Source organism: Heterocephalus glaber, unplaced genomic scaffold (genome assembly GCF_053883595.1).
Source record: "Heterocephalus glaber isolate CG9 unplaced genomic scaffold, H.glaber_assembly_v1.0 deba00001472, whole genome shotgun sequence".
NCBI lineage: Eukaryota > Metazoa > Chordata > Mammalia > Rodentia > Bathyergidae > Heterocephalus > Heterocephalus glaber.
The window spans coordinates 46,587,309-46,612,780 of NW_028258315.1; the positions used below are offsets into that span (position 1 = coordinate 46,587,309).

The 25,472-nt window shown below is 40.6% G+C and overlaps 1 protein-coding gene across 3 annotated transcripts in view; it reads right to left on the reverse strand.

The window, feature by feature from the left end:
• Positions 1–25,472, reverse strand: part of Suclg2 (succinate-CoA ligase GDP-forming subunit beta) — a 373,391-nt gene that overhangs the window by 101,405 nt on the left and 246,514 nt on the right. For 2 of the 3 annotated variants that reach the window (XM_087182000.1, XM_087182001.1), the window contains exon 10: positions 21,601–21,721. In XM_087182000.1, the coding sequence (XP_087038126.1) occupies positions 21,601–21,721 (121 nt within the window). Of the gene's footprint in view, positions 1–2,062; positions 3,125–21,600; positions 21,722–25,472 lie in introns of those variants that run through there. The other variant, XM_087181999.1, reaches the window with a different exon arrangement.

Consider the following 25,472-nt stretch of genomic DNA (forward strand, 5'->3'; position numbering starts at 1 on the left):
CCTTGCAGAAGGGTCTAGCTGGAGAATGAAACCCACAGTGATGAGTTGGGCTGAGAGGTACAGAGACCAGATTCTAATGGCTTCGAATCTCTGAATCCAGCCTTACCTATAACCACAAACCTCTTTTATAATTTCAAGTGTAAAATAGATCTCCCCCTTTTCCAAAGTGTAAGTTGAGTTTTTGTCACAGCCAAAAGTGAAGACAAATACTACAGTTAATAACTCAAAGAAATAAGCATTGGTAAGTGCTAGGGTCAGGACTAAATCTCTAAGTCTGATACTTGTTTTGTTGAGATTGTGGCAGTCTGTGGTAGACTAGCAAGTGAATTAAAACTCTGCATACAAAGCAATTCAGGTAGAATGGGCACTCTTCCACAAGCTACTTGGACACTGAGTTTCATGCTTAGATTGCACAGTATACAATGTATAGGTATTTACCCAATGAGTTACTGTGTGTGTACTGTGTTACATTAATGGGACAGAGTAGAACTGTGTGCAGTTTGTGTTGGTAGTGGTAAGTTGGTGACAACCTCTTTTCATGGACATTCTTACCTTAGGAAGGGCCAAGCTCAAAAAATAGTGACCAGATTTAAAGGACTCATATTTTTATATAATGCAGGTATGAAACTTGTACACTTGAAGCAGATGCTGGGTCTGAAATAAGAGCACAACGAAGCAGGGTAACGCACAGATAACAGCTACCCTATTATGGTTTGAACTTGGAACATCCTCCAAAAATCTCATGCACTCAGAAGCAGGGCATTTGAAAGGTGATTGGATCATGGAGGCACTGTACTCATCAATGGATTATTATACCACTGAGTTTATGGGTGAGTGTGCTACAAGGAGGTGGGCCTGGCTGGAAGAGGCAGGTCACTGGGGCATGACCTAGAAAAGTACTCTCCTTCTTCGCTACCAGGCCATCAGCAGCTTTCCTCTGACCAGGTTCTTCCATCATGCTGTTTTACCTTGGAGCCAGCAAAGGGGACCATGAGCCCAAATAAACCTCTCCTCCTTTAAGGTGTGAACACTGAATATTTTGTCCCAGCAACAAGAGAGTGATTAAGACATGCTCCCAACATAATTTGCACCTGATTCTACTCTGTCATCTATATAGCAGGGTCCATGTGCACATGTACACATGACCCAGTAACACACTCTACAAATCCCTATAGAACATGTACTGTGTATCAGGGATACCATCTGAGCAACATAAATAGACAAAGTTGGAGCTTCTACGAAAAAAATTTTAAAACATAATTTTGACAAATTACTTTTTTGAAAATAAAAGCTATTTGCCTGTTATTAACACTTTAACAGAATAATTATATGAATGACTTAATTCCTTTGTCCCTTCCTCCAACCTGGTTGATTAGAAACATCAATATTTACAAGGTATTCAAACACAGGCCATTTGCAAAGAGCAAAAACTCAAATATGTTGATTGTTAGAAAATTGACTAAAGGCATGTTTATTTCTTTTCACCATACTAACTAGTTATTAAGCTATTAGAAAGCAAACCACACTTTACAAGACATTATTAATTTCATTCATTGCATAGTCTTTAAAAAAGGGTATTAGACTGATCTACCCAATGGTTTATTTCTCCATGGAAATACAGATTTATAAAATGATGACTTTTTAAAATTTTCCATACATAAAACTTATAAGAACAATGTAAGATGGTAAAAGGCAAACAAAATAGCATGGTTAGCTATACATTTGGGCATTGGAAGGAAATTGTTAATGGTGGCAAATAAGCCTCTAAGTGGAGAGAATGAGGACCGGTGTGTTGCCTTAGGATGGTGCAGACAGCACACTTTCACTGGCCAGACCTCTGACATACTTTCCGGGGCATCTGTTTTACATACAATTTTCACTGTTTCACTGAATCATCGTCTACCACAGAAATGCTTATCTGATAAAGGCAAATGGAAGCGGGAAAATCCTGGGACAATTGAGATTTTCTAATTTTAGAGCTATGGCTAAGGCACTAAGTCTAGTATTTTAAGAAAATGGTCTGAGGAATAAAACTGACTACAATGAGAAATACACAAAAATCTTAATGCTTATAAAACATAGGATTTTATTTAAATTTGCATAAAGATAAAAATTTTACCAAAATTTAAACAGAAACCTAATTAAAAATTTTCCACCACAAAATGGACATTATGGAAAAAAGCCACATTCCCATCAAAACTACATTTTCTCATTTTTCTACCACAAGGTGATAGATCCTGGAGGTGAAGGTCAATAAGGAGAGATGATACTCTCAACACAATTCAGTCTTCTCAGAGTTGTCTCATTTTGAAATGACTTAATTACAGAGATGTCCATAAGAATCAGCGTTCATCAGTACTTAAAATGAAACCTTCTACTACAAAATCACAAATAAGGCTCCTGGCTGTTCTTTTAGTATGAGGTAAACAATATTTGATATTAAGGCAAATGGTAAAATATGAGTATAGTATATTAATGTAGAACTTCCACTGTAAAATATATTTTAGAATATCTATAAATTTTTCTAAAGATGTGTTGGAATTAGAAACTTATAGAAATTGCTACAATGTGTAATAATTATTTGCTTGGTGTCTTAGCTTTGCCCCTTTGATAGTTAATATGTTAAATGGAATCCTATTTGAGGTTTTTATGGCTCATGTTTTTTTCTACCATAGAGGATTAAATATTCACCAACATTCTTCTCAATGAACCAAGCAAGGCTTGCCTTAATTAAATTTCTGTATATATGCATATTATTTGGCCAGAGACTGCTTCCTAAAGTTGGTAAAAGCTTGCAAATAGAGGACATTATTTTTATCATGACTATATAAGTAAAATTAGACTAGGCTGTCTAGATAACTTATCTGAGAAGATATAGATCTAAGATTTTCACACAGTGGTTCTTGTTTATGCACTCCCCTGTTTTTTCCCAGTGAGAGAACCATTTTTTTTTTTTTCCACAGTGAGGGAGCCATTGGGAAAACAGCCCCCGGACCAGGCAAAAGACATCACTTCTTTGCCACACTGGCGACAGCCTTCTTGGCCGCATCCTCCAGGTCTACAGCCGCGGTAATGGGGAGTCCACTGTTTTTGAGTATGTTCTGTGCCTCTTGGACATTGGTTCCTGGAAGGGGGAATGATGGACAGTCACTGGATGAAACTGCAGGTGGTGCTCTGTCAAGTTTTCTAGGACCTGAAATGACTGGCTATCTGGGACTTACCTGACGTCAACACAATTTCAGCTGTTTATGATCCAGACCCCGCCATTTACATATACTTTGATGACAAATTTATTTTTTTTCTTTTTTTCACTTTAATTATCTAGTGTTATAAAGACATTGCCTGTATTTTTTTGGCATTTAAAAAATGAAGATGAGGTTCTTTTAAGATTACAGAATATACAAAGAAAGATTAATAGTCACTTCTTCAGTGAGTGTGAATGAGGGAAGTCTTCTGAACTGGCCTTATCTCAGAGTTCTGAGTATGGAAAGAAAAAGTGTTTTGGGAAAAATGAGAATGACACATCCATTTGAGTGTGGGCATGGGCACAATGTGGAATAATGGGACAATACCTGAGAACGTGTGGCTAATCTACCTATAATTTTTTTTTCTTTTGTACAGGGGATCGAACTCAGGACCTTGTGCTCGTGAGGCAGGCATGGGGCCACTGAGCTAAATCCTCGGCCCCTACCTAGAGGTTTTTGCAAGGAGATGAGTTAAACAAATTCTAATCAATGCTATTAACAGGGAAGATTACATGACAACATCTGTTCAAGTTGTGGCCCAACTAGAAAAGATGAAATAAGGGACTTGTATGAGGGAAATGAACTTTTTTTTTTTAACTGATAGAAGCCAAGATATCTGCTAATAATCCAGTCAAGTGGGCTTAATGTGTCTGTAGCCCATTCCAGAAGTCACCTATTTTAAAGACCTCTGGAAGGCAGGGGTCCAAGCCATGACTTGACCTGTTGCAAAATTCTGAGAATCTGCTCTGTGCTCACCAATCCAGCAGAGTCTGTTGATAGCTCCTGGCTGCTCCTGGTAGATGTGCTATATTTGCTGGCCAGGCCACCTCACCCAGAGGTGTTCCTCAGGGACTGCCTTTCTAATTGGTACATTTCTTCTGTGTTCTTTCAGGGCAAACAACCCTTTAGGACCAATAAGACAAAACTGTCTCAGCTAAGACAATTTCCTATGCATTTATCCAGTTAGGAAGTCAGTGCTTAGTTATAAACAAAGATGTTGAAATACAGACATTGGAGAAGCTATTTTACCACAGAGTGTAAAGGAAGCAAAGGCCAGTGAGGCAGTGGTGGATGGGCTTAAAAGGTGAGGAAGCATGGGCTCTCCTGGGATCATAGGTCCACTGAGCAGCTGTGAAGGAGGCACTTGGCACCGTGTTTTGGGCTGTGGCTTCCTTTTGGCTAGTTTACACAGGCACCTGACAAAAGGCCCCTCTGGAAGAAACAAGAGAGTGGGAATGCTGCTACCTAAAATCTTCACCCTCTGCAGTGTATTTTTTTTCATAGTTTTGGATATATCATTTAACTTCTTTGAGCCTAAACTTTTTACTTCCATACATGCACTCATCATCTTCCTCAGAACTCACACCCTTAAGTGCTTATACATGCCAGGCATAATGCCATATAGTGTCCATGTGGCATATGAATATCTACAAAAACAATGAGCAGGTCCTATAGCCTCTGTTATATAAATGAGGCAAATGAGGCCCAGAGAAGTGAAATCACTCTCTTGTGGTCACAAAGGTGGTAAGTGGCAGAGGTGGGGACTTGAACTGTTCTCCCTGAAGGGTGTGCTAGTCCACTTTCTTATTTGTAAAGTGAAGACATTAAGTTGTGATGATTAGCAAATGAAAGGATATCCATGAAAGCATTTATGTCAATGGCAAAATCCCCTGCCTGACATTTCTGCACTTCTCTGGATTACATTAACATGATCATGTTAAAGGTGGTAGGCAGCATCTAAAATAAATGGGTCTGAATTGATCAACTGAGTGATCCTGCTTCCTGCCCTTGTATATATAATTTTACCTCCTGAGTGTGACCAGGACCCAGTGCCTGGCTTCTAAGGAGTGGGAGTATGGAACAAGTGATGGAATGTCACTTCTGAGACCACGTTACAAAAGCCTGTGGCTCTGTCTTGCTCCCTTTGCTTCTTCATTTGTTCATTCAGCTAAAGCCAACAGCCATGCTGTGAGTTGCCCTCTGGAGAAGGCCACTGGCAAGGACCTGAGGACAGCCTCTGGCCAAGAACCAAGGAGAAGTGAGGCCATCAGTCTAGTAACTCTGAGGAACTGCACACTGCCAGCACCCATGTGTGGGCACCTGGAGTGAGCTCTTCCTTGGCCAGGCTGAGATGTTCTCCACCCTGCTGACACCTGGACGCAGCCTTGTGATAGACCCTGAGTGGGAGGACTCAGCTATACCACACTTGATTCCCAGCTACAGACACTGTGGGATAAGTATTCCTTTTGTAATGCTGTGGAATTTTTGTGGGGGTTTTTTTCGGGGGGGATCTTTTTTGTACCTTTTTGTGGTGTTGGGGCTAGAACCCAGGGCTGTGTACACTCTAGGCAAGTGCTCTATCACTGAGGTACATCCCAGTCCCTGAATTTTGGTATAATTTATTACCATGGATCAATAACTAAGATAGATGTAAAGGCTTATTATTTCATTAATACAACCTCAGCGTGCATTTTGATTCATTTGATAAGGTTTTAGTCAAGGTCCCAGAGGCAGAAAAGCAGGACAGGGGACTAGATGGTGGCAGGTGTTAGATAGGAGGCTAAGGAATTTAGACATTAATCTGTATGTAGGCTGGCTCTCATGGAGCAATGACAGAGTGTGAAGCCAGAGCCCCTGACTGACACAGAAGTGCACCGCTCTTTGCAGCAGAAGTGAATGAAAGTTAAATGTGTAAATTTCTACTTCCTCAACAGAGACAGGAGCAGCAATAAAAGTTACGATACCAGAGGCTCTTCTCCCTGCTCCCTTTCTCTTTGGAACACCCTCCAATCTCAACAGCTGGAGTGGTGTTCCTGGGATTGGCCCCATTTCACCTCCTGCTCTTCCTGGGGTTAGTTTTATCTTGGTTCCTGCCCACTCTGAGAATGGTTCAGTCATCTCTGCCCCACTTCTCTTCCATGTGCATGGGTGAACAAGCTCTGCATTACTTTTCTCCCCACATTTCTTATCATTGCATATTGGTTATACAAATTAATAGGTTTCATTCTGGCAGCTTTGTACATGCACATAACATACTTTGATCCCCCTTCACATTTTTGGAAGAGGGGGTGTAAGGGTGAGTAATGAGGGCGTGAATATGATCAAATAATAGTCTTTTCAGCATGTGAGTTAACATCAGTATTCCCAAGGGGGTGGGGCAGGACTGATTTGGAAATCCATGACCATCTAGATGAGCTGGGCCTTGTGGGGACCCCAACCCTTGTTGCTGCTCTCGCTGGGGGCTGACACCCATTCATGCACTAGCACTTGGGTATTACATCCCTTCCTTTGTACCACCTTCCAAATGCCCAACTAAAGCAGAGGCTTGTTACATAAGCTTCCAGAGCACCCTGCATTTCCAGATCCAGATCACAGATTATGCTGTACTGTATGGCTTAGTGCCACATCTCTCTTCCCCACTGAAATGCTTCACTTTGGGAGACCTGCACAGTGGGATGTCTTGCCACACCCACTGCATTCTCTGTATGTGCTGACAGACTAACTACCACAGGTTCACATACGAAGTGTGCCCAAGAAGTGATGTGGGTATGTATCCTCTGATCCCCTTACTGGCTCAACACTGCCCCCTCAAAACCTTTCCTAATAGGGTTGATGCAGAAACTGGAAATGCCTGAGATGACATGAGAATCAACTGTTTGGAAGGGATTTCCAGGGTCTTGGGTCCTGGCCTGTCTCTAGAGGGCCCTGGAGCAGCTCACTATACTCTGGTGCCCGAGTGAGGACTCCAGCTGCTGCCACTCGTCCTGCCCTGCAGCTGCTTGTGTCTCAGGGCTGAGAGGCCTCACTCCAGGTAGGGCCAGTGGGCCAGGTCATGGGAAGAGGGAGGAGCAAGCAGCTCCCTAGAAAAACACATTCTTTTCCCTCCAGCTGCTCCTTCAGTGGTGTGTCAAAATGCCTAATTGCTTCATCATTCCAGGATACACTAAAATGCATTTTAATTATACTTGCTCTTACACTTTAATTACAGCTTTAATTATTAAGCATACACTAGCATGTTCAGAATGAAGTAATATGTGAAGTGATTCTAACACTGAAATATAAAGCGCAGGAAAAGGGCTATGATGAGAAATGGATCATAAATAGAGGTTTGATGACCAGACAGAAATCCATCACACAGGAGAGAGAGAGGGAGACAGAGTGACAGATATCCAGAAACAGAGGCCATAAAGAAGTGGAGAGGAGGAAGACTGAGAGAGCAGGGTGGAGGAGATGGCAAGAAAAATAAGTGGCAGTAGAGTTGGGCGGGGGGGCACGGTATATCAAGACAAAAAAGCAAAGCAATGCCAGGCAGGAGAGGAAAGCTTGGGATCTGGAGAGACAAGGTAAGTGGAGAAAGAGTGGAAGAAGAATGGTGGAGGGAGAGGGGAAGAGAACGGGAGGATGAAACAAAGGAAGAGAAAGGAGAGGGAGAGAACAAGAAGGGAGGGTGAAGAGAAGGAGAGGGCAGCTGAAAGAGAGAAAGGGGAGGGGAAAGAGCCCAACCAGAAACAGGAGGAAGAGTCCTGGGGAATAACCCAGAACTACAGACATGGACACAAAGAGACAGACAGGCCAAAAGTCAGCCAGACAGGGTGAAGAAACAAAGTGAGCTTGTGAAGTGCCCTCCGCCCTGGCTGCTCCCGGGACCCTATCACCTTGTCTTCCATGCATCTCACTCCTTGCCCATGGGATGGCTCTGCCCACAGCTTGGCAGTGCTGCCCACTGATCCTGACACTAATTACCACCTGCTTCCTTTTCCTGTTGAAGTGGAAGTGTGGATGCAGAGAAAATAGGTAGGAAAAAACCCCAAAACAGCCGTTGAAACCATATTACTGAGGAGAAAAGGAAGTATTGGACAAATGCTTACTAACTCATGGATTTCTTTTATTATTAGCTAAGTGTTTGAGGTTAGTTTTTTCTTGACTCACTCAGTGGCTGACATCTATTCCCCATCTCTCTCTGATTTTATTTCTGAATAGAAACCATCACAGCTGCTTTAAACTCTGACACAGAATGAAGTGCTCCAAACAGAGTGTTTGTGCCTGTGCACACAATTACAAAAGAAATTGATCTCTTTCCTACATTTAAATGGTGGTACTGACATACTGTAATATTTATTAAATGCTGCATTGCTTTTTAATGAGGCTGTGGGACAACACTTTTAATAACCACCTGTACAGATACCTGATCAGCTCACACTGCCCCAGCTTCTGGTACTTCTTAATATCTGCTTGCTGAGAGCCACTCGGCTAAATGGTTATCTACTCACTGCAGGTCTTGAAAATGGTGACACAGAGAGAATCAAAAGGAAATGAATTTAAAATGATGTCTTGCTCTACCGCTAGAGGACATTATAAAAAATAATAATGATTAAAAATCTGAAAGGGGCTGGGGATTTAGCTCAGTGGTGCCACTGCCTGCCTCACAAGTGCAAGGTCCGGAGTTCAATCCCTGGTACCAAAAAAAATCTGAAAAATTCTGGACCTCTTTTTAGTGTTTGACCAGTGACTTTCTGCCACAGGGTGGAGTAAGAGAGCTGTAACCAGGCACACTAAGTTAATTCATCAAAATCTGCTCTTTGCTTTAATCATAGGTAAAAGAAGACAACTGAAGTGAACACAGATGACAGAATTTTGGTCCCCCCCACCCCAGATTAAGCCAGCCTTTTTATCACTGAGCAGTGAAAAAAAAATTCTCTAGTCTGGAAGTACATAGAAACTATCTTTTTTTGAATTATCATTTTAATTGGAATTCAGGTTTTCTTTTGCTTTATTTGTTTTAATTGTTGTTGAGACAGGGTCTTGCTAACTTGCTCTGGCTAGGCTTGAACTTGTGATCCTCCTGCCTCATCCTCCCAGAGTGCTGAGATTACACGTGTGTATCACCAGGCCTGGTTCAGGTTTATTTTTGGTTAAGAAAAATAACAAATATGATAGCATTTCTGAGTGGATATTAGGTCCAAAGAATGTTTATTGGATGCATGAGTTAAAGTGTTCTCAAGTATCATAAAACTTGCAAAGCAATCTTAAAGCTGACATTATCTAATCCTCATTTTACAAATGAGAAAGGTGAAGCAGTGGGAGGCTTCTCAACTGACCCAGCAACCAATAGCAAGTCAGAGGCTGGGCTAGGACAAGAGTCCCAGGTTTGTGTGATGATAAAATCACAGAACAAACATGCTGCTTGGCCTTTTAGAGGTGAAAAGTCTCTTGTTTCTCTATGGCATTAGTTAGGAAACTGAGGTTCAGAGATGCCAGAGAAATTGTTCAGGCCAAACAATCAGCCAGCTTAGCAAGCCTGACTCAGTTCAGTGTGCAAAATCAGGGCCAGCAAACTTTGACTTTCTATCCTGCTGCCTGTATCTGTACCCTTTCCGAGCTATGAATAGTTTTTACATTTTTAAATAGCTGGGGGAAAATCGGAATAATATTTTGTGATGTATGAAATTCAAATTTCAGTGTCCATAAATAAAGTTTTTGTGGAGCAGAGCCAAACTGATGTGTTTACAGACTGTCAATGCCTGTGTTGTCCAATGGCACAGCTCAGAGCTAAGACAGACAGTATGGTTCATTACACGGAAAATATTTTAACCCTGTTCTAAGTAAGTAAGCAAATTTTTTCCCTAGGAGAGGGGAGGTCAGTGGAAACAAGCCAAATTTAATAAAGCTACAGATTCCTCCCCAAATGTTCTCTGACCCTGCGCCCTTGCAAAGTGACAATCAGACATGTCTTCATGTCATGTAAGTTTTGATAACCTATCACGTCTCTTTTGTCTTGTTGTTGTTAGAAATGGAACAATACATTGAGAGTTGGAGGCAACACTCCTGCTGCGTGAGCAGCCTGCCCTTGTTTGAGATGACATGCACCCAATATCTAGCATTTTGCTTGGTAGCCAATGAAGGTCATGCACATGGTCTTGGCTAAGTTACTAACTTGAGCTCAAAGGATAATTACTAACAGTTGTGGAGCCTGAGACTGTTCTAAGTTATTTAAAAACTCAACTGCTCTTTACAATGACCCTAGGAAGTTGGTATATACAGTATTTATTCCCATTTTATGAGTAAGAAAGATGAGATTTTTAAACTTGGCTGTGTTCTGGAGTGTCTGAGTGACCTGAAAAGTTCTGTAGTTTTGAGACTTAAGATTTCTCCTTGGATAATGAGTGCTTTAGTTACTTCCTTATTGCTGGGAGAAAATACCCAACACTCACAAGTTAAAGGAAAGAAGGTTTATTTTAGCTCACAGTGTATAGAGCTCTAGCGGGCTCCACGGCAGGGTGGCATGGCAGAGGAGAAACAATCCATGGCAGGGCAGGCAGGAAGCAGTGAAGCAGTGGTTCCCTTTCCCTCTTATTCCATTCAAGCTACAAGCCTTTTGGTTGGTGCCACCCATACCCAGTATCCACACCCAGAACTGATTTAGTTATCACACACCATTAGTCCATCTTCATTCGTTCTAGATCCAGCCACTTTCAAAAAGCCCCACCTATTAGCATATGAGGCTTTAGGGAGAACTCTAGACACAAGCCACAAAAATAAGTATCTTATCTAAGAACCTGTATCCCTCAGCTGACATAAGATATTCCATGGGGCTATGCTATATCCAGATGAAATTTCCATGGTAAGGAACTAGCACCTGTAAATGTGACAGTTATTCATACAATCATAGCAGAAGTCACCAGCTGCAGTGGTTGGAAGCTTATGGCCTCATTCTTCTCTATGGCATTCAATGGTGCATTTGTGCGCACACAAGTAAGGTTCTCTTAATACAAGTTCTTTAAGAGTTTATGCCAGGTGGCCAGGTGTATATGCTTTTGTTCTCAATTATGGTAGCCCTCAAAAAAAAAAAAAAAGCAACATTATATTAATGTAAACCAAAGTTAAGGAAGTTGTAATATTAAACTACAGTGGAAAGAACCCTCTGGCAAGGAAGAACATCTCACAACTCTGCACTGAGTCCCCATCACTAGCTGGGATCAGGACAGAACTTTCAAAGAAGAAATGTTTAATATACTTGAAATCTGCATAGACTTTCCTTCTATGCCTCCCTTAAATCTTCCTCACGGCTTTCAATCCATGCATACTATAATTTATGGGTGATTCAAGGAATTTGCAAAGGTAATTTTGACCATGTGAGAAATCTGTCTGAAATGCTGACTTCGGAACTCCACTGCTGTCTGGTATGGTTTGGCTATGGCTTAAGTGTGACTCCCAAAGCTTCATGTGCAGAAAGCTTGCGCCCCAGACCTGGCTAATAAAGTCAATGAGGACACACCAGAATACTTTATAAGCCTGCCTTTCCGCCGGATGGCACTCAGCAACAGCATTCACAGTACTCCTGATCATACCTTGTGAAGACACTCAACAAAAGAGGACCTCCAAAAAGTGACAGAACAATGGGATAAAGGTTTCAAAGTGAGGGGGAGTATTTTAAAGAGGATTAAGGGCAATGTTTGAGGGGGATTAATGGTATTGTGTCTTTTACTACAATAACCTTTTAAAAAATTTAAACATTCACTGTACATTTTGATTATATCTCATAAACAGAGCTAAACAGGCTTCTTTTCATGACACACTACCCAGCTTCGGGTGCTTTGTTACAGCAGTACAAACTGGATGAATACACTGCCTAAGATGTCATCACTGTGAGATTTTACACTTACATGGGGGGAAATAACTGAGTGGACCCCACTGCTAATATTTTCCTTAAGAAGAAGTTACATTCTAGAAACTTAATATTGCCTGCCAAATTCTCACTTGACTCTCACGAGACATTTCAGAGCACAGAGGGGTATGCAGGCACAGAAAACACTGGATTTTCCAGAATTCTAGGTCTTGCTGCTGGCCTCTACTCTACTCCAGGGATCTGCACAATGTAGGCCTTGGGCCAGAGCTGTTCCATTGCCTATTTTTGTACAAAAACATTTATTGTGACACAGCCATGCCCATATATTTATGTATTGTCTATGGCCACTTCAGACCACAAGGGCAGAACTGTGTAATTGTGACAGGGTATATATGCATGCCCCCAAAGCCTAAAATTTGGCTCTTTACAGAAAAAGTTTGCAGATCCTTCCTCTGTACAATCCAAATGTTTGTTGCAGGGCTGAACGGAAGGTTAAGAAATGGCCTCATTTGGTGCTTCCACAGCTGGCAGCCCCCACTGATACCCTAGATAGCTGTATATTTAGGGGAGAAAACTTCCCCTATGGTTTATTTGAATCAACAGTAGCAGACATTTGGTGCAAGTGCCTCCAATCTCCTTTCGGGCATTCATAATGGTCAACAATAAAGATGAAATTCATTTCTATGGTGTTAAAGATATAGCATCAGAATCCTTCTTGGCACAATACTTCAGGCAGCCCCTGCCAATGAACTAAAGGTGGCATGAGACAAAGGCTATTTGTCCTCCCTGTTTACAGTCTTCTCATGAGGTCTTTCTGGAGCCCTGGGGTGGTACCCTTCAGGGGCCCTCTCTGGAAGAGCCCTAATTAGTAGGTATTGATAGCACCTGTGAAACAGCGCCAACTGGGCCTACCTGTGCGTCTCCTCCCTGTCAGTGATGTGCTCTCCTTAGTGGCTAGTCAAATATGAATTTTGAATGTCACCTAAGGAAACTGAGGCATGAAGAAATGAACTGACTGGTCACTCAGAAAAGACCATAGAGTTTTGGTGCTACAGATGACACAAAGCAGGATTTGGGGATAAAACAGTCCTGGTATCTGCTATACTCTAAATCCCTCATTAAAAAAAACAACCTACTGTTGCTGCTCAGGGAAACAGAGCTAGATGCTTATTCTTTCTTCTCTTTTTCTTAGTGTATGGCACTGGGGATTGAACCCAGGGCCTTTGCACTGAGCTAAATCCTCATCCTTTTTTATTTTATTTTTAGACAGGGTCTCACTAAGTTGCTAAATTGCCCAACTTCAGTTTAAACTTTTGATGCTCCTGCTTCAGCCTCCTAGAGTACTGGGATTTCAGATATTTGGCACTACTCCCAGACAGTTGCTTGCTCTTGAAAGGATAGCCACTGTCTAGACTGGGGTAGGCCCTGACCAAAGGTTGCCAACAGACAATGTCCTATTCTGTGCAGTGGTCAGATTCTTCCTGCCATGCAGAGGGACAGCCATTAATTAGCCTATCACTCTTGGTTTCCTCCACACCCACCACTGGCTCTGCCTGAGGGAGCTGGTGGTAGAGAGACATCTCAAGAAGCATCCGAGTAGTGAGAATTGGTATGGAGGGCCTAGCCCCTTTCTTTCAGGGCTGTGCTGTGCAAGGTCAACCACTGCTTCTCAGACTCTGCCCTGGTGGTGGAAGGCCCAGTGAAGCCTGGAGGTACCTGAGACCAGACATGCAAAGCTGCCTAAATCTGGGGTCAGAGGAAGGCAGCTCACCTTCGGCTTCCTTTCATCAGTAATGAAGGTAATGCTTTGATCTCCTTAGTACTTTGCTTTATTTCTTATCAAGGTCAGACACCCTCAAAAGTCTTAACACCATGACTGGCTGGATGGGCTGGGAAAACGGTGCCTTTTAGGTAAGCTAATGAGACCAAGCAGCTGTGAAATCTGGACAGCAGGACCAGGTTGTCCGTAGCAAGAGGTCACAGGGCTAGAGGCACCAAGAAAGAGGGTGAAGAGGGAGAGGAGAGAGTCCATCAACACCGGGGGAGATCTAGAGAGAACAATTTTACTACTATGGTGGTCAGAGAATCCACTAAATGACATCTACCCCCAGCCCCTCCCAAGCCCCTCAAACCACTGTGTAAGCCTGTAATTATGTTAACTACTTTCTTAAGGTGCACAGAAGGATTTTTCTTGTATAGTTAATAGATATTCAAAATGGAAATATCAGTTACATCATCTGCCTAAGAGCAAAACAAAAATTCCAAGTGCCTAACATAGTAGATTGAACACCTTGCAAATTCAAATGTTAGATCTAAGAAAAAAGCTTTCACTAGCTTGACCAATACTTCAGGTTACAGATTAAGTGTGTTATCAACTGAGATGGTGGGGAGGCTTTCAGGGGTGATGGCAGGGGAGGATAGGCTCCCCTTACATTTCCTGCAGTTTGAGCTGGTGAAGGTGAAGTAAACACCAGGGAAAGTGAGGAAACCAGGTCCCACAGGGAAAGAGAGAGGACTCTGGTGATTAAAGGGAGGAGATGCGACAGATGTTACCATGAAAAGACACAGATCCCAGCCAGAAGAGATCCACAAAGACACTGAAGGAAGAAGGAGGCTGAAAAAAAGAGTCATTTGTGAGGCACAGAGCTAGGTGATGAATGGGTACACAGAGAACAGAATGGAAGAGGGAGAAGAATGAGAATTAAACACACAGAAGGTAAGAGTGGAGCTCCCTCCAGGAGTCACTCCTCTAGCCATGGCAGCAGCAGAAGCAAAGAGCAGAGAAAAATCAGCACCAGGTCAGGCTGGGGGTGGAGCTGGGGAGCAGCTTGGGGAACAGCTTAGCTCCCCCGAGCAAGGTGACAGGCTTAAGAAAGGAAAGGTAGAGGAAAACTCAAGTGGGGACAAAGTACACATTGAAAATAAGCAGTCAAGAGAATGCTGGAATATGGAAAAGTGCAAAGAGGCTGCAGTAGTTGTCAGACATGGGGCAGGACCATGGCTCTGCTGGGCATCTACTCTCACTGTGCCCTGGACCACCCCACTGCTCCACAAGTGGCCCAACCCTCCCTTTACTCTGGGTGTTGCCAGCAAGCCTAGGGCTCCAGCATTCCATTTTCTAACATGAAAACTTTTTGAGGCTAGTTAGCGTCAGTCAACCTGCCAGGGCTCCCCTTTTGATGGGAGACAAAGGGATAATCAAATCACTGCTCTTGTCTCTGGTGTCACACTCTGGAACAACTGGGCACTTGCAGAGGGGACAGTTGCCAAGAGAAGGGACATGGCTAAGATTGTAGTTGTCGCTTGCCCTTGTAATAGTCATACGAAATGTATTGCTCCCTTTTATCAGATCAAAGTGCGGTACAGTAATTTCCCCGTGCCATACTCCTCTGGTGAAAGCTCCCTTGGTGAGCATTTCAGCGAGCAAAGTAGAGGTGTTCACTCAAGGGAGGAGCTGGTCTCCTGTCAAGGAAATAAGCAAGCAGGAATACTCTTACATTCTCCATGGCTCCAGAAAATTTTGGGACCAACACAGACATTTTGGGAACAACACAGTAACAAGAAAGTGGGCTGGAGTCTTATTTTTAAGGATATTTGGCAACAGAGAAACAGTCTTTACATTACTCAAACCTTTTGGTATTGGATGGAAAAATAAAATTGAGAAGATCTGACTAAGAACCAGGATCCAATCTGCAAATTATCCAGGCTTGTTCTTATTTTTTATGAGTTCAACTTTAAATTGGCCAATAAGAAGAAAAATAAATGTGAAAAGAATTCTCTGAAGATGTTGGTGGATTCTGATAGGTAAAATTATAAAAACATTTATACAAAACCAAAGCTTTGGCTAAAATACATTTGTTACCAAATATACAAAGCTATAAAGATCTGTGTATTACTCAACAGTTTTAGACTGGCATAAACTAATCACCCAGGTAATTTTTATGTCATTTTGTATACATTTTTAAAAAGAAAAAAGTAACTCATTTCAGATAATTTGTTCTTTATTCATGCTACAAATGTCTACAAAGGCTGAATTTTCTCCAAATATGTGGTTGTTCGATTCACTCAGAAGTCTTTTACATAAAAATAGTCCTATGTCTCAGCTGGTGAGGCCCATTCTGATAAGGCAAGTAAATATATGTAATTATAAAGTTACCATTTTCAAAGAAGAGAGTAATCCCTTCCTTATCCATTGGTATAACAACTTGTAATTGTTACACAGTGGAGAACAAAGACTTTGTCCACAAAATCCTACCACACCAAGACTCTCTTGACTGACTAACCCTTTGGGCCATGTCTAGAACGTAGTGTGTGGGCCACAGAGTCTTTAAAATGTGGGTGGCAAGTGGGTGAGACTGGTAAGGATCCTGGATCCTCCAAATGGTCACAAAACAAATGAGAGAGACCCGTCTTAATTTACAGGAAACGGACCCTATTATGTAAACACATTATTGGGCTTTTGAAATGTTTGATATCTTGTTAGAAATCTCATAAGTTGTTTAGACTACAAGATACTTGAATATTAGCAATACAAGGTATGTATTATTGTAATTTAGACTAGTAAAATTTTTCTACTTCCCTTGATTTTCATGTGTGACCAGGCTTTGTCATAGATGCTGGGATGAAGGATACCCCTTTCTCATCTCACTGTTTCTATCGAGGACAATGTTCCATGTTCTGGGAATGAAAACTAAATCATTCTTAACACTAACATGAATAAAGGTCCTAGAGAAGTTCAGTTAAAACAGAAAGTGGTATGTTAGTCAAGGCAAACAGAAATGATCACGAGAATTGTCCCAAATAAAAAAAAAATAGACTGAAGATAAAAGAAATTCCCCAAAGATTCTTGTAGTTAATAATGTTTTCTATACTGGAATCACTGAGCACCTCTTTCTGTGATGGGATATTTTTGGTCTTGGTTGGGTTCTTATTTTAACAAAATTGTCCTACATGGAATGATTTCCAGTACAGCCAGCCTGTGTCTATTTACTAAGGACATTTGCAATGGGTGCCATATCCACACCTCTCCTGGGATTGTCCCTGTACTCTACACTCTATCCACACACATTCAATACAAACCAGGGATGATTAACTCCCCATGTAATACTCTCCATTCTCTGTCTAGTTTCCACTCATTTTCCCACATCTGCGACCTATGTCACCTAAACCCATAGGTTCCTCTTTCTCACTCCCTTTTTCCTTTCTCCTCTTGCCTCTCTGGGGCTTTATCTTGATGTGGCAGTTCTGCCTCAGTATTAGACTCTATCTAATGTTACAGACCCTGGCTAACAACGTGACATTCCAATTTTGTTCTTTCAGATAAAACCTACTGCTGCAAAGCCATTACTCTCCCCCAAGACAGCATCAGATTTACCTGGGTCCTAGCTTTCAGTTTTACCACTATCATGATCCTAGTTTCAATTCTCAGGTAGGGATGATGACTCACTTCGATATTCTACTCTCTCCTTCTTCCTCTGCAGTGATTCAAATCTGACTTTTCTTTCTAGACTCTATTTGAAGATTCTTTATTTGTAATATTTTTTTGAGAACTTACATCTGCAAATCTACTACAACTATGTCAATATTGATTAAGTTTTCAAAAAGGGATATGATCTATATGAAATATTAAAAAGTTGGTCTCATAGTTGACAAGTGAGAGCAGAAGAGTTACCAGAGGCGGGGGACAGGATAATGGGAGAAGCCTGTGGAGAGGCTGGTAAAGGGGCATTAAGTTATAATTAAGTAGGAGTAAGAAGTTCTGATGTGCTACTGCAGAGTAGGATGACTATAGTTCAAAAAGTTAGAAGAAAACAGTTTGAATGTTTTCACCATAAAGAAATGATAATCTTTTAGGAGAAGGATATATTTAACCTGATTTAACATTATATAACATAGAGATGTACTGAAACATCACATGCTCCAATTGAGCAATGGCATGGTTTACAATCATTTTCTGTGGGGACCTTTATGGGTAATATCTCTTCCAAGTTTCTATATTTTGTTGCAGTCTGAGGGAACTTTTCATCTTTCCCTTGAGAGGTCCAGTACAATATTAGGATTGGTCTTGTCTTGGTGTGAGGCTGCTGGTTTCCTAGAAATCACATGTATGGGTCTTAGTGTCCTTGGTAATGTTATGTTGGGGAGCGGGTTGTCTTATCTATTTAAGGATATGGATCACAAAAGACACCAATTTCTACAAAAGGAAGAAAAGAACACCAGCTAGGACTCTTGAATTATCAAAAGTACTTCTGCTTTTTTCCCTCTTGATAAAGATCAAAGGTGATTATTATAGGTTAGGGGCTTATAACAGAGAAATAAGGATAGTGGCAAAGAAGGTCAACATGAATATTTTTAGCTCACATAAATTTTGGGCACAGGGTCCCCTTTGGGCTAGTCCTGAGTCAATTCCTCATGGTATACTAGATATCATGAGATCATCAATGTTTCCAAATATTCAGAAAGCAAGGCTAGTGGCTGTCTGCGATCCCCTGAGGGCTACTGCTATGAAGACAAAAGCAGATCCTACTAGGGGAAACATTCGTTAATATTTTATATATTGTCTTATATTGTCAGTTTTTGGTTTTTGTTTTCTCAAGTTGGTTTTTATCATTCCTGCTCATCTTCCTTAATTTAAGCTCAAAGACCTACACATGGCATTTATTAATATACCAGCTAACCAATTAGAAAATCATAGACATATACCTGGGAAATGGATTTTCTTAAAAGATACAAAACTGACTGTGTAACAAACTTAGAATTTCACGCTTCTTCCTGGTATCTCTGATACAACAAGCAGAAATTATTATGGGAGACCATCTTGGATGTAGCATTTTGCATATTTCAGCACTTTTTTCTCCTCAGATATTATAGGGATCTTTTAATATTTCTAGACCAGTAAGCATAGTGTGAAAATAAAAGACATGCTCCTTTTAATGTTTTAGTAGAAACTAAAAGCGCAGTTAACTTGCTTTCCTAAGAATGTAAGAATGACTAATAATGATGGGCTTGTGATGGTAACAGAAGCCCAGGGAGACTCTCTAGGAAAAAAACGAGTCTATTATATTATGCACTTATTTCTAGTTATATCTGAGTTACAAACACTAGTATGATTTGTGGTTAAAGACCTGATCCCTATTAAGGAGAATTACAGTATGAGGGACTTGGGCCACTTTGACCCTGAAAAACAGTCTGACATCAACACCGTAATCAGAGTTATACCAATAATGATGAACTTGTTAACTCTTTGCTCAATGTTTTCAACGCAGTTTCGTCAATTATTGTCCTCTTATTAGTTCTACTGAGCTCAATTATGTTCCACTTATACTTCTAAGATTTACTTCACTGGCATATTTTAATGTCTATATTAAACTTTGCCCCCTGGAACTCTGGCCAGTCTCATCTTTCCTGTGTGATCACCATTTCTACCAATCTGTACTGTGCAGAGCTAAGGCCTGGAGGTGGGCAGTTTCAGGGAAGAAGAAGGGAGGGTGGCAGGAAATGAGATGAGAAAGAGATACAAAGAAAGGAAAAAAGCAGGCTGAAGTTCTTCTGCAGCCCTGCTCCCCGCCCTGGGGATAACGGTCCCAGCCGGGGTCCGTGTCTTCAGACCTCTGTCTTGGAGGAGAAGGAGGTCTCAGGGAAGAAGAGCACCAGCACATGCCCTGGGCAACTGGGCTTCTCCACGGTGACACTGGAGAAATCAACCCAGTGGGGTGGCTTGATTATTATCATATGAATTTGTCCACAATCTGGATAGGATTTTTGGGCAGTTTTCATATTAAAAAGTTTTTGCTTTTCTACATCTATCTCCACAGAATGCAGGGGCAGGTCAGGGTCCCGAGTGTAAGAAACAATTTTTCTTGTAGTGTTATAGCAGTAATTAATAATAACAGCAATACTGTGTTAACATTTGCACAAATGGTGTGAAAGTAAAGGTGGGTAAAACTGTTGTCACGTTACCAAGGTATCCAGGAAGCTTCACCAAACTACTAGTAACCACTGTTCTTTTAATTGCCACATACTTGCAAAAAAATTTGCCAGTTTCAAATGACAAATAAAAAATACTAGTTTTATTAAATCCCAACCCTTGATTACTTTTTAATACCCTCTGTGATCAAATGCAGAATATACACAAAGCAAGAGGAGTGTTATGCACTTGTTTGAGAACGGAGCTGAACTCTTCTCTTTTCCACAGAATTTGGCTTCTTTCACTTGGAAAAATGACCGACACTGTGGATTACAGACTTGGTTATCTGGCAGGTACTTTCTCAGTCTGTCCCTTCAAGGAGAACAAGTGACTGTTTTGTAGCTGAAGATAAAATTTGTACTTTAAACTGAAAACTCAAATTCTTGAAAGCCTGCATCTGCCTCTGTGAACGTGACAGCTTCCCAGTATTAAAAAAGGCCTTTGAGATGAATGTTGTTGATATTAACAAATGTGAATTTCATGATATTGTACTTTGAAATGTGTCAACCTTTGAAAGATCTGCATAATCAATATTTAAAAAAATGATCAAGGCATAATACTATAAATTGTGCATGAGTAAAATCCACTTAATGTACAATAGAGACCAATAGAATCTGATATAACAGTATAAAAAGTTAATTGAGATAATTTCAGATGCCACATTAAAATGTGTCTTTGGTAAAGAAACTATTACCTACAAGCTTTCTCATAGTGCTAAAGCAGAAAATTCACAAATACATGAAAAGATTATTAAAAACTCATTCCATTTCCAACTACATATCTCTATGAGACCAGATTTTCTTACATATTTTAAGCAAAGCAATGTATTGCAACAGATATAATGCAGAAGCACCCATTAAGCTAGATAGGAAAGTATTTGTAAGATTGTACAACAATGCCATTTTTATTATTAAAATTGTTTTAAAATAGTTATTTTTCATAAAATGAGTAACATTTCACTCTCCCTTTATCTATAATTTTACTTTTTCCAACATCAGTTATCTACAGTCTGAAAATGTTTTCCTCACTCTTTCAAGAGAGAGCACGACTATATTCACATAAATTTTATTTCAGTATTTTATTTTATTATTAGTTATTGTTGTTAAACTGTGTCTAATTTATAAATTAAAATTATCATTGGTATCTAGGATCTTGGAATGTATCCTCCATAAAGAGTAGGACTATTCTGGATATAAAATACTTAATATATAATATGTATAAAACAAAAATATAAAATATAAGAAAATTTTATTGTTAAAGTGAATAAATATTTTTGTAATTCCAAGTAACGGGTTATCAAGTTAACTTATAAATTAATAAATTATTATTCACCAATACAATCAAAAATCAATAAAAGTTCTTTAGAGGCCTCAATTTTAGCAAGGAAAGGGGTCCAAATTTCTGCTGGGACAAAAAGTTTCAGAGCTGTTGCTCTCTACTAATAAATATTCTTGAAGCACAGAAATTCTCTGAGAGTGTTTCTCCCACAATACACATCTCATGAGATGACTCAAAGGAGAAGGGCTTTCATTTTGGAGTAAGTCTGGGAAACTTAGGGAATCATAACACCCGCCATTCCTAAAGAGCTACAATCCGTATTAGCCTCTGGGGGCCCAGGGAACTTCCACTGTCCTGTCTGTGCTTCATGGTATCTTACCTGGTGTTTCCTTATGCTATATCAGGATGTGTTTGAGTCCAGAACATGCTGGTCTCAGGGGCATATAAAAGAGGGGTGAGCTCACTGGAAAATCACCATGACTCACCTTCAAGGCGGACCACCAGAGGCACTTTCAGTTCTAGTTCCCGGCAGGCTTTGGTGATTCCATTGGCAATGATGGCACAGTTGACGATACCACCAAAAATATTGACTAGGATGGCTTCAACCTGAAGTGAAAAACAGGAAGGTGCCCATCAAGATGCTGATAACAATCTCAAAAAAAAAAACTGGCTAAATAAGACAGACAATTAAAATAAGAGTTTTTAGTTTTGTTTTTTCACAAGACATAAAATATAAAAAGGGCCAGAATATGTTAGGAAAGTTAAATTTAGTAATGAATTAATAAATAGCAATATGCGGCATTATCATATGAACCCATATTGTCCTATCAATGATTCCTCTGAGTTCAAAATGAATTCCAACACTGTTCACTTACCTGTTTACTGTATATTATCTTCAGAGTTATTTTCATACTGTTATCTGGAACTGACTTTAAATTTTTTTATGAATAGTGTCAATTACAATTTTAAGCACTTGTATTTCTTTTCTACATGGTGTACATAAATTTTTTTTTTTATTACTTATGGTACTTTACCCAACAGTCAAAACCCAGAACTTACTATTTGTTGTTTGGCGTTAATATGTAAAGATTCAAACTTTTCCATGCTTCTGCAACAGCTTTCTAATATGCTAGGGGCCCATTCTCAAAAATAAGATACAATTATCTTATACAGCAGTCTTTTTGGTTAAGAAAAACACACCCCAAAATGAAAAGATATTAGTTCATACAACAGGCATGATACAAAGTCAAGACACTGAATGAAGTTTTCAGAAATGTAAATTTAAACCTGTCATGTTAACTTGTTTGTACATATTCCATAGTCAAAGGTACGTAGGCCAAAAAAAAAATTGTGCTTGTCTTGATTTGATAAATAGGCATAAGAAAATCCTGTATAATTAACATGAAGAATGAGATAATGAAGAGAATTCATTACCTAGATTAATTGATAACACCCACAGAAAATAGTTATTCATCAAGCTTGAGGCATCAAAATTCCAACAATAGAGTCACAATTAAACTACACCACAGTAATTGCAAAGCATATATGTGTGTTCTGCATGCCATTTTTAGACTCTGTTATTTCAGTATGTTAAATTAACTGAGCACAACACAGGAAAAAAGAAGACCTTTCATTTGTACAGAACTTAACTGTTTAGAAAGTGCCATTACGTGAATCCTCAGGGTTTTTTTGGCTCCATCCCAGAACCCTGCTCATTCAGTATAGCGAGGCCTGGTCCTCTGGAGCTCAAGAACCCCTGGGAATGTTCAAGGTCATAAGGTAACATGTAGCCTTGGTGAGGCTCAAAGTCAGTTCTCTAGATTGCCTAGTGATTGTTCATTGGTGCTGGTGGCTGGAGCTGGGACCCTGGGCAAGTTACATAATTTTTACTGAATGTGGTTTCCTCCTCTGTACAATAACAGCACCTAGTCCATAAGTCCATAAGTTGTCAAAAGGCCTAAATAAACATAAACATGTGAAACATTTAAGACACAGCTTTAAATGCACTTAATGGATATTTATGCATGAATTTGTTCAGTGAGCAATGATGAAAGTGGGCAGCTCACCTAAAGAGCAAGTAAGAAAACCTTTTTCAGTAGACAACAGCTAGGTAGAATTTGAATATCATGGGAATTCAAGCTTTCTGAAGTCTAACAAAAAGGTAATGATGGAGGAATAAAATAAATGAGCAATACTTTTCAAACCAATTATGGGTAGAGGCTACTCCCCCAAAAAGAAATCTCCCATTACCATTCACAGCAGGCCCACTGATAAGCAGAAGCTGGGTTTCTAATGATAGCTATTAAATGCTGTAAGTACTGAGGCTTGGATAGCACTGGTTTCCAAGTGACTGTGGGGTGGAGAGGAACTTGCCAGAACAATGGAAGAAAAACACTCAAGAACAACAATGACTCCATGGGGTCTGAGATGGAAGATAAGGAATTACTGGGGCTCACCAAGGTTTGTGCAGGAGAACAAGCATCCTCTGAAGCCCACCCTAGACTCATGAACCTCTACACTGAATAGACCACACATTTTTTTTTTCCCTTGTTGTACTAGGGATTGAATCCAGGGCCTTTACCCTAAGGTACATGCCCAGCCCTTTAAAAAATATTTTTTGGAGATAGTACTTCACTAAATCCCTAAGTTGCCCAGGGTGGCCTCAAACTTGTAATCCTCCTGCTTCAGCATCCCTCAGTGCTGGGATTATAGGGATAGACACCTTGCCCAGATCCCCATCATGCATTCTTTAAGGATGAGTTCACATGTCAGCTTCTCATGGGCATACTCCTGACTGGTCAATTTGGGATTTGTTCTTTAACAATCAATACAACATCTTTGAACTTATATGAATGTACCTAAATAGGTAGAGATGAGGGATGAGGAGGAGGGAGATGTCTGTGATCTTGTGATTTCAATTCCACTGTCTGAGCAAATTCCTAGGACTGAGGGCCAAATATGAGCTGTGAATCTGCTGTTGCCTCAATTCCCTCAGATGCCTTGCATGCCCTTGTCTCCTTGTTAAACACTGATATTCTTCATGCAGAAACTTGTACCTAAAGATAAGCCAATCATGATTTGGTGCTGCATCCAAAGATCTCAGGTAGAAGGAAGCGGCCAAGATGGAGGCAGAGATGTTACCCAGCTTAGTTTACTGAGAAAACAACTAAAGGTCAAATGGAAAAATAGCCAGAGATGATGCAGATACGACAGAGCAGGACAGGACCTAGAGGCCAGGGATGGAGACTTGGCTCCTCTTGCTTATCCCTACCATTCCCAGATCTGTAAAAGCAGGACTAGACAGCAACTTCCTTGGGGACCACAGATGGCACGACAGGACAGGGACAGAGGCATGGAGAGAAGAATGAGGTGTGAGAGAGCAAGACAGTGAGAAGAGGGAAGAAAGAAGCACTGAGAGAGGAAATATGTGTGAATGTGGAGGGGAGGAGGGAGGAGGGAGGGAGGGAGAGAGAGAAAATTGTTAGAGGAGGAGGAGAAAAGGGTTGAGGAAGGCTAACAAAACAGCTAGGATTCCCACAGGAGCAGTAAGACCTAGGTGCACCTAGGCTGCTTGGCTCAAGGAGGCAGCCCTGACAAGACACCCAGTGAAGGGGAGGGGAGCCCATTCAAAAAGAGGTTCCACCATCCTCACATCCTTCTCCCAAGAGGCATTTGCTACAGTCAGGCATTTTAATGGAAATCTGATTTAAGGTTTCACTCTGGGCCAATTTCCATAATTAACTACTATAATCTGCAATCTCAAACTGAGAATGAAATTAAGACAGTTTAAAAATGAAAGCTTAGTGACATCATTATTATTTAGCACTTATAAAGCATGTCAAATTCTCAAAGTGTGCTTCATATGTTCATTCATTATACAGCTACTAACTGCTGTTCCATGACAGTACCAACAACAACTTTTAATTGTCTCTTCTTCCCCTGGCAAAGAGAATGTTAAAAAAGAAAAGTCAGGGCTACGTCTATATAAGTAGCCCTGAGAAGCTCCCAGAAGATCCCTAACTGCTTTTTGGAATAGGGCCTCTTCAAGTTCTTGCTTGAGAATTAGGAGGGTTGCTACTTACTGTTTCAAAAAAAATAAAGATAATCTAATGAGGCAGTTAAGGTGCCAGATCCAGAGCAGCAGTCACCAGGTCCCAGGCAGCTGTTCCTCCATGGGGTAGAGTCTGCAGCGACCCAGGCAGCCACACAGGTGAATGGGTGCTCGGAAGGCAGACTCCTGGGGTGTCTGTGATTTTAGCTTTCCAAGACTCTCTACACTGGGTAGATTTTAGCCCACAATGAAAGGTAAAGAATGTACTTTACAAGAAGAAAAGCTGCAGTGCTTGCTATTTATCAA